The sequence below is a fragment of the Sapajus apella genome, unplaced genomic scaffold, assembly GCF_009761245.1.
Source record: "Sapajus apella isolate SASKATOON/1434 unplaced genomic scaffold, GSC_monkey_1.0 scaffold48, whole genome shotgun sequence".
In the NCBI taxonomy this organism is placed as follows: Eukaryota; Metazoa; Chordata; class Mammalia; order Primates; family Cebidae; genus Sapajus; species Sapajus apella.
Genome location: NW_022436988.1, coordinates 16,608,581 through 16,618,145, shown reverse-complemented (window position 1 = coordinate 16,618,145; position 9,565 = coordinate 16,608,581). Strand labels below are relative to the sequence as shown.

The following is a 9,565-nucleotide window of genomic DNA, read 5'->3' as shown; positions in this document are numbered from 1 at the left end:
TGTGTGTATATATATATATATATATATATATTTGTTTGTTTGTTTATTTACAGAGTCTTGCTCTGTTACCCAGGCTGGAGTGCAGTTACAGCTCACTGCAGCCTTGAACTCCTGGGCTCAAGTGATCTTCCCACTTCAGCTTCCTAAGTAGCTGAGGCTGAGACTATGGGTGCACACCACCATGCCTGGCTAATTAAAAAAATTTTTTTTTGTAGAGACAGGGTCTCTCTGTGTTGCTCAGGCTGGTCTCGAAGTCCTGGGCTCAAGCAATTCTTCTACCTCAGCCTCCCGGAGTGCTGAGTTGATAGGCATGAGCCACCATGCCTGGCCAGTATGTTTCTTTTTTCTGGCGATTACTCCTTCTCAGTGGGAAATACTTATTGCATTTTCCACTTGATTGGCCGTTCATTGTTTTTAAGCAAGTTTTTATCCTTTAACGAATGCTGGAAACATATTTTTCTTCCATGAAGTTATAAATATGGCCCATGCTAGGCTATTAGCTCAGCATTTTCTAAATTGTGTTCCACCAAAATTAATAGTAACACCTAAGGTGTAGAATTCCATGTACAAATAAGTTTAGAAATTCAGCATGCATTATTTCCCTCTCAGAGAATCACAGTGTAGCTCAGTTAATCATTGGCTCTTGGTGTCTGTCAAAGGGATATGCTCATGTGACTTAATTGTGTTAGTGTGTTACTCATTGAAACTTAAAATCAAGTTATATAGCAAATGCTTATATTTCTCTAGTTAATTGTTCAGTATTGAACTAAAAGTCCTACTGACTTTAGTTAATACAAATTTGAATTGGAGGAAAATAAACATAGGTTTTGGGTTTCTTTCTTTCTTTCTTTCTTTCTTTTTTTAAATTATGGTCACAATACCTAAAGCATCCAGACATTTTTTATTTGTAGACCACAAACAAATATTTTTTTTTTTCTCTAGTCATTTTGACAATCCTGAAAGCTCTTTGGGAAACGAGTGACTTTAGCTTTGCTTTTTCTGTTTTTTTTTTTTTCCCTTGTTGGGGAGATTCAGGTTCAGAAAAAGATACTATATACTAAGAATGTTTTTGGACTAAGGATATGCTTTTCAAAAATGTGTGGCAGAAGGCATCTACAAAGGAAGGAAGCTAGTGAGTTATCCCCTTGTTTAGAAAACAAACTGCATTCTTATGGTTTACATCACAACTTGATGAATGGAAAATTTTTATTTGGCAAAATTGATTTGGAATTCTGTTTTGAATATCTGGAAGCAACATGTTGAAAATGAACTCTTGTAGTTAAATATGGAAACTTGGTATCCTGTATTTCTTTAGTTTGAGTCTAGCTGTCTGTGTTAGCATTAAAATTTAGCCTATCTTAAAAAATATTCCCAACTCAAAGTTGTTGGTAAGTTAAGAACATATTATATATCTATATAATATTAGGTGACTAGAAAAATAGACTTAACAAATAGTTTGTCAATAAAAGATAAATGAAATGGAGTAAAAGCATGTAAAAAGCGTGAGGTATTTCTTAATGCTTTTACTCTTCTGTTTTACCTTTTTGTTCACCTCTTTCAGAGAGAGAAAATAGGGACAGTTAATACGGGCAACCTAAGAGATACTCACCTTGCTTCTGTGGGGCAATTTGGGTGAAAGACGGGATATAGAAATGGATCACTGAAGTGGTAGTTTGGGATTACTGTGGGATTGTATTGTTACTTTGGGCAGTCAAGATTTGTAAAGCCACATACCAAAATATTTTCTAAGGAAGACTGTGGTATCTGATTTCAGAGTTAGGAAGCATTTCATCTCATTCTCTAAGTCCCAGATAAACATAGCGGGTTTTCAAAAATTCCATATTTAACACCCATTTATTCCCTGCCTCTTATGTGTCAGCCCTTGTGCTGTGTACTGAGAACACTCAATTCCCCGCCTCCACCCTTATTTTCTTCTTACCTACCCTCCAGTTCCTGTTAAAGGTATTTTTCAAGTCTGCTGTACTATGTACTTCAAGACAAAACAAACCCACCCTTTGGATACTTTATTAGAATAGTAGATACATGGTTGAAATGCAAGCACTGCTATTCTCAGGGTCAGAAGGGCAAGGGAAGTTGGGAAATGTATCTTGTGTCAGACTAGTTATTTCAACCTTGAATTCTGTTTTTGATAGCGGCAGCCCTTCAAAAGACTGTTATCTTCAAAAGATTAGGTGTATTCTAATTATCCTTAACTTTTTCTTATGGATTTCTGTTAAAATCTATTTATAGTTTTTGCCTAGCACATCTCAGAGTAACACAGTCCATAGTTCTGTAATTTCTGTCAGGTTTGCTTTGAGATTTATTATATTATAGGATTTGGTTAATAAGTCAGTGTTAAACCCTTCCTAAATGGTTTTATGAATATTGATCCTATCCTGCTCACTTCTCTCTCTCTCTTTTTTTTTCTTGAGATGGAGTCTTGCTTTGTCGCCCAGGCTAGAGTGCAGTCGTGCATTGTTGGCTCACTGCAACCTCCGCCACCTGGGTTCAAGCAATTCTCCTGCCTCAGCCTCCTGAGTAGCTGGGACTACAGGCGTGAGCCACCAGGCCTGGCTAATTTTTTTTGTATTTTTAGTAGAGATAGGGTTTTGCCATGTTGACCAGGATGGTCTCGAACTTCTGACCCTAGGTGATCTGCCCTCCTCGGCCTCCCAAAGTGCTGGGATTGCAGGTGTGAGCCACAGCGCCCAGCCACTTCTCATCTTTCCAGTGTTTTTCATTTAGCCTAATCTAGGCTGAAGAAAATCCATGCCAAGGATGCACTGGCTCAGGCTGCCCTGAGTGCTAAGGTGTTAGCAGGTACACATGTGCTGGAAGGTGGAGATGACAAAGAACCCCAGTAGGAGTCATGCCCAGTGTCCCCAAAAGGGACCTACGTCCTTCCTGTATTTACAAGGTGACCTTTAAGCACTATAAGTTAGGTGGGTCATTACATAGATTTAGTAAGTTTCTTTGTACAAGTGAGAGGAAAGGAGCTGAAAGTTTGACTCAAATTCAGGTGAAGGAAGGAAAAAGAAATGGGTTTTGCATACTGTATCCTTAGTAGGAGTCACTGGCCACAGTTCATTTTTGATATCCGAGTTGAAGACTTAGATCAGTAGTTTGTAGGCTTTTTGTTGCTGACGTGTGGATTTTTTTTTCAAGATTCTTTTTGCTCCCCTAGTTTTCCTTTCCCCTGCACTGTTTAAAGTCATTAAAAAAAAAAATGGAATAAAATTTAGTATTGAGAATTGTTTTGAAATTACTGTGCTAACTGCTGAAGACAGCATTTAATTTTTAATTTTTGTGGATACATAATAGTTGTATACATTTATGAAGTATATGTGATATTTTGATACAAGCACTTAAGAGTTTTGTAAAATAAAGGTGGAAATCAGGGTACTATGTAGATAAAATGAGAAAAACAAATACTATAATACTATTATTGCTCGTGGCACTTTTCCCCACAAGTCTGATACTGCTAACCCAGAGTAGAGAGGCTTTCTATATTTTGTTTGTATATTAGGTTATTCAAAAAGCTTTTTCAAGGGAAAGCTCTATCGTGTTAGGTTTGTTCTTGTCTCAGCTACTTAAACATCAGTTAGGAATAACTAGTGACTTGAAAGTATATGAACATAATAGTAGCCTAGGCATAGTCTGAATTAATTTTATTAAAGTAAAATGTAAAATAGAATTATAAAATATAATCTCCCCACGGCCAAAGAGTAGTTAGACCTTCTTTAAAAACTACATACTAAATAGATTCTATATTATTATGTAGAGTTTAGTTTTTGTTTATTTTTAAAGAGCTGGTTATTTGGTATGTCAGTGTAATAGTCTGTATCTCTTTTTGGCTTTTGAACTAAGGACAAAAATTATATACCTCTTTGCTATGTTGCCAATAATTAGTACCTGATGTTTAGTGATGGTATAATCTAGTTTAGGGGTGTTGGCATTTATAACATTTCAATACTTTTTATAGCTATGGTCTAATGAATAATAAGGCAGTTCACAATTTCAAAGTGTTTTTTTTTTTTTTTTTTTTTTTTTTTGAGATGGAGTCTTGCTCTTTCCCCCTCCCTATGCTCTTGGCTCACTGCAACCTCTACGTCCGAGGCTCAAGCAATTCTGCCTCAGACTCCTAAGTAGCTGGGATTATGGGTGCCTGCCACCATGCCTGGCTAATTTTTATATTTTCAGTAGAGACAGGGTTGGCTATGTTGGTCTGGAACTCCTGACCTCATATGATCTACCCGCCTTAGCTTCCTAAAGTGCCAGGATTATGGGAGTGAGCCACCATGGCTGGCCATAAAAGTGATTTCGGAAGAAAATGTGGTTAGTATACCGTAGGAAACTTCTGCTTGTGAGGCTATTGCAAAAACAGGTCACCAATCTAAAGTTTTTTTTTTTTTATGATAGCTAATTTTATTATACATTTAAATTTTGTTTTAGAGACAGCATCTTGCTATGTTGTTCAGGCTAGTCTTGAACTGCTGACCTCAAACAATCCTCCTGCCTTGGCCTCCCAAAGTGCTGGAGTTACAGGCGGTAGCCACCCTGGGCAGCCCCAGTCCAGAGTATATTTTTAAAGTGCAAGTTTTTAATAAGCAGTCCATCTTTACATTTGATGATTATAATGGTATTTGTGTTGCCATTTAAAAATAAAACTGGCATGTAAAAATGCCTTTTCAAGGAACAAAGGTTAGAAACTATTAAGATTATTAGGATAAGCTGCTTGCCACTATTGAGACATTTATCTTGGTGAATGACTAGGCTCATGTTTATAATGTCTATGTAACATTTAAATGTTGCAGAATCTCTGAGAAAGACATGGCAATTATGCATTGTGTTGTCATTTCAAAGATAGTTGAGGGTAATTTGTACTTTGGAGACTGATATTTGCCTAACTTTTAAATATTTCTTCCTAAAATTTTAATCTGTGTTGTGAAACTGTCCTTCCAGTTATGTTATGTCAAAATCTTGGTGTAATAAATCAGTCAAGTTACATTTTTTTTCTTTTGGTTAAGTTTTCTTTTCATAGGTATACGTATGTTTCATTCAATAGAAAAGTAATCTTCACTCCGTATAGAGTGAGCAAACCGCGTGCATAGAGTTTATGTTACTATGGATTTCACCTTGTGCTGGTATTGTGCTACTTTTTTCCCCTGATAAGTCAGAACTTCAACAGTTATTTGTTTTGATATTGTGCCCTACTTACGGTATAATTTAACGGAGGCTAACCTGGATTTTTTGGAAATGACATTTGAATGGCATTGTATTGCATTTTAATAAGGACTTAGCAGTGTTTTACTAGTAAGTTGACTTTCAGATACTGTAGTATCATTGTGCTTAAGAAAAGATTTAACCTTTTACAGTTTTTGATCTTCTCTTTTTATAATGGGATGGGTATTGGTAGCAGGAAAAGAAAGTGATTATCATCTGATAAAACCAATGAAGAGTATATCATATCTTTTTCACACAGATCAGATTTCTCTTGACTGAAGAGTTAATTTCTAAATGTTAATCTGTATTTTAAAAATGTTAATAATTTCTGGCATGTCCTAGCCTGATAAAAAAGTTTTTTTTTAAAACATGATTTATGCTAATATTATTTTGTTTTGTTTTGTTTCTCGAGTCGGGGAAAATATTCTGTCAATGGGTATTTGTATTGTTTTGTTTTTAAGAATTTCAGCTCTAGAATATACAGTTCTCATACCAAAATATGTAATGTCTTTAAGAATTCTAATGTTATTTAAGAATTTTGATGTTATTTAAAAATTTTAATGTTGTGTTTCTTTATAAATGTTTTTTTTTGTTTTGTTTCCATTTAGATCTCGAATATCTGATGCATGCAAAACAGCAGCTAGTAACCACAGCTAAGCGTTGGGATTCTTCCTCTAAGACTATTATAGATTTTGAACCTAATGAAACTACTGATTTGGAGAAGAGCCTTCTTATCAGATACCAAATTCCCCTCTCTGCTGACCAGCTATTTACCCAGTCCGTTTTAGACAAGTCATTGACCAAGACCAACTATCAGTCACGGTTACATGACCTTCTTTATATTGAGGAGATAGCCCAGTATAAAGAAATCAGCAAGTAAGTTACTTTAGAAACACTTTAAAACAAAAAGTCTCCCCTTTGGATGGTATTTTTAATCTTTGAAATGGAAGTGTGTGTAAGTGAAAACAGGAAGTAAGTGGTTGTTAATAACTGTTTCATCTTTAAATGAAATATGTGCTTGTCCCTGTTATTTAATGCACAGTTCATTTCTATAAGACCTTACTAAACATCTATTAGGGGACAAGCTCTTTGCCACATGCCAGGAGTGTAAATCTGCCGTTCCTGCTCTTAAGGAGGAACTTGACTAAATATTTATTCAGTCAAGCACTGAATAAATATTTGTTGAACAAGGTATACAACAACTGAAAGAGACCACAAACTCGAAAAGTTGTTGTAAGAATGAGAGTATTTAGATTTTCAGGAAAACAGTTTGATAATAGAACAGCTTTATAGCAGTTTGTCAATACCTTAACAACTTTTACATTTTATCCATATGCCACAGGTTAAGAACAAGTGCTTAAATCAAAAGCTTATTTGAATTATTTTAGGAAAAATAATCTCAGAAAAGAAAGAGTGAGGGAAGATGCTAGTGAAATAGTTGTATTTGGTAGTAGCTTTCTATTAATACATTTTAGATTTAGAGACAAGCCTTAAAAATTGCACCACAATTATGAGGCCTGAATACATTATTATGAGTAGTTTTACTTTTAAATACAGCTGAGCTAGCATATTTTTCTTCTCCAGGATGCCTGATTGGTTCTTTGTCATTAGTATTATTAATAAATACTGAACACTCATTAAGAGTGTATTCAGAAAAGTAAAGTAAAAATTTACAGATACTTTGGTTACCCTGTTTATAGATTAGTTATGATCTAACTTTTGAAAATACCTAGTTTCAAATTAAATACATGTAAAATTTACAAAGTCAGATGGAGTATATTTTTCATTACTCTAAGGCTTTAAATCCTGGCCCATTGATGGTCTCTTAAAAGGCTTTTATCAATTGTGTCTGTAGGCTGTTTTAATGAAATTATTAGTTATTAAATAAGAAGGACAGTGGCTTGTATCATATATATTATTTATATTATCTTGGATTCTTTTTCCTTAGGAAAGAACACCGTGATAAATCATAAATATTGGGATTAAATAGAATTTAAAAGCTTATCAGAATCCTGGAGACTATTTTTGAGTATCATAGTAGGAATTCAGAAAAAAAAATATATTAACATTTATTTAATATTTTATTAAAGTTTATAAATCATTTCATTACTTTAGAATGTGCAAGTAAAGCTCAAAAAGCTTGTGGATCATTATATTAAAAATAATCTCTTAAAAGTAGAAACTTGTCTGAATAGAAAAAAGAATCCCTACAAAATTGTAGAGGTTAAATACTGATCAAGTAACTAAGGCTGGCTGTGGTGGCTCAAACCTGTAATTGCAGCACTTTGGGAGGCTGAGGTGGGTGGATTGCTTGTGCTCAAGAGTTTGAGACCAGCCTGGGCAACACAGTGAGACCTCGTCTCTACAAAAAGTTAAAAAATTAATGAGGTATGACATGTGCCGGCTACTCTGGGGCCTGAGGTAGGAGAATCACTTGAGCCCAGGAGGTCCAGGCTTCAGTGAGCTTTGATCACATCACTGGCTTGGTGAGAGTGTGAAACCCTGTTTAAAAAAAAAAACAAAAAACAAATAGTTGAAAGTGCCCTCTGAGGGTACCTTGCAAGGGCTTTCATAGCCAGTCTGAGAGTCTTAAAAATATTAGCACTGATGGCAAGCTAAGTTGGTGTGATCCTTTTAAAAAACATTATTATAATTGAGACAGGGTCTGACTCTATCACTTCTAAGCTTTCTCTGTTTTTTAATCTTTAGGTTGAGGTTGAAATGCAGTGATGCAGTTTTAGCTCACTGCAGCCTCGACCTCCCAGGCTTATTTAATCTTTAAAATGGAAGCCTACCTGGAGAGACTGAGTGGCTGAGACTGCAGGTGTGTGTCACCACAGCCGGCTTCATTTTGTATTTTTTGTAGAGATGGGGTTTTTGCCTAGGGCTGATCTGGAACTCCTGGGCTCAAGTGATCCACCCGCCTTGGCCTCCTGAGGTGCTGGGATTACAGGCATGAGTCAGTGTACCTGGCCTAGTTTGTGTGATCTAGCCGAAGAGTTGTTTGGCAATTTGTATCAAGGACTTTAAGTTTGAATCTTTTGGTGTGGAAATTCTACTTATGGGGAATCATAATGAAGAAATAATCAGAGTCAAAGATGTCTGGACACATGTCTTTTAAAGTAGTGAAGAATAAGTTAATTATGATACAGCTATATGATTGAATGTTATATAACTGTTGAAATTATGTTCTTGAAGAATTTTTAATACACTGATGACTCTCATGATATAATATTAGGGAAGAAAATATACTAGTTATAACACCTTATTGCCATTCTAATTTTATATAGACGCCTACACACATACGTGTATGCGTTTATGTATAAAAATACTGGAAAGAGTTAAAGCAAAATGTTCTGGTTGGTGGACTAACAGGTGATTTTTATGTTGTAATAGTTTTTTCTACTTTTGAAATGTTCTATAATGACCATATACTACTCTTATAATTAAGAAAATGTGAACAAGGAAATCTAAAGAAAACTGGTACATGATCAGTGGCAACACTTGATGGTCATGGTGTACAAAGGCCCTTAGGTATGAAAAGAAGAGATTGTGGTATGGCAGTGGTGAGATAGTGTATAGTATTTTTATAGGAACTTCTAAGCTTTCTCTGTTTTTTAATCTTTAAAGTTATATCATAGTTATTGACTCAAATAGGGATATTTATAAACTGAATGTAAATCAGCAGGATCACGATTGGTGTATTCTTTCCACAACTACACAAGAGTTTTGAAGGATCTTCAAGATAGAAATATTAATTTATTGTGACCTGCCCAACATGTGACAAGTAGTTACTGTGCTAGAGAATTCTGGAATTTCTGGTGATACTCTCACCTAAAGGTAATCCTGGATATGAAGGCTGATAAATTAAACTTCTGAATTTGGCAGGCCTGTAAAAGTTAGTGAAGTACAGTGCAGAATTGGTATACATAGAAAGAAACAGATCCTATAGTAATTAGATAGAGTTCTCTTAATGCATCTGTAAGCAAGTAGACATGGATTGTGAAGAATTTTCAGAAGTCTGTGACAGTTTTATATGTTGCTTAAAAGAGTATTTTGTTTTCTCCTTCGCTCTTTAAACTTAGTATTTATTTGCATTTTAATGTTGCCATGAATTTAATTTACTTTAATTCTTTAAGTATAAATAATGTAAGATATATTTAAACAAATTTGGGGGAGATCTCGATGCAGCTTCTAAGCTATGATCTAGTGCAGGGCTCAGTATCTTTTTCTGTAAAGGGCCAGATAGTAAATATTTCAGGCTTTGAGAATTTCATACAGCAGGCCTGGTTGCATTTCTTCTTCTTCTTCTTCTTCTTTTTTTTTTTTTTTTTTTTTTTTT

At 35.0% G+C, this 9,565-nt stretch overlaps 1 protein-coding gene across 11 annotated transcripts in view; it reads left to right on the top strand.

Annotated features, from left to right (window-relative positions):
* HELZ (helicase with zinc finger) overlaps positions 1-9,565 on the top strand; it is a 184,086-nt gene that overhangs the window by 64,092 nt on the left and 110,429 nt on the right. For all 11 annotated transcript variants that reach the window (XR_004257816.1, XM_032241947.1, XM_032241945.1 and 8 more), the window contains one exon: positions 5,832-6,099. Coding sequence is in view for 10 of the 11 variants with exons in the window: in XM_032241947.1 (XP_032097838.1) it covers positions 5,832-6,099 (268 nt within the window). In the remaining variant the exon portion in view is untranslated. The remainder of the gene's footprint in view (positions 1-5,831; positions 6,100-9,565) is intronic.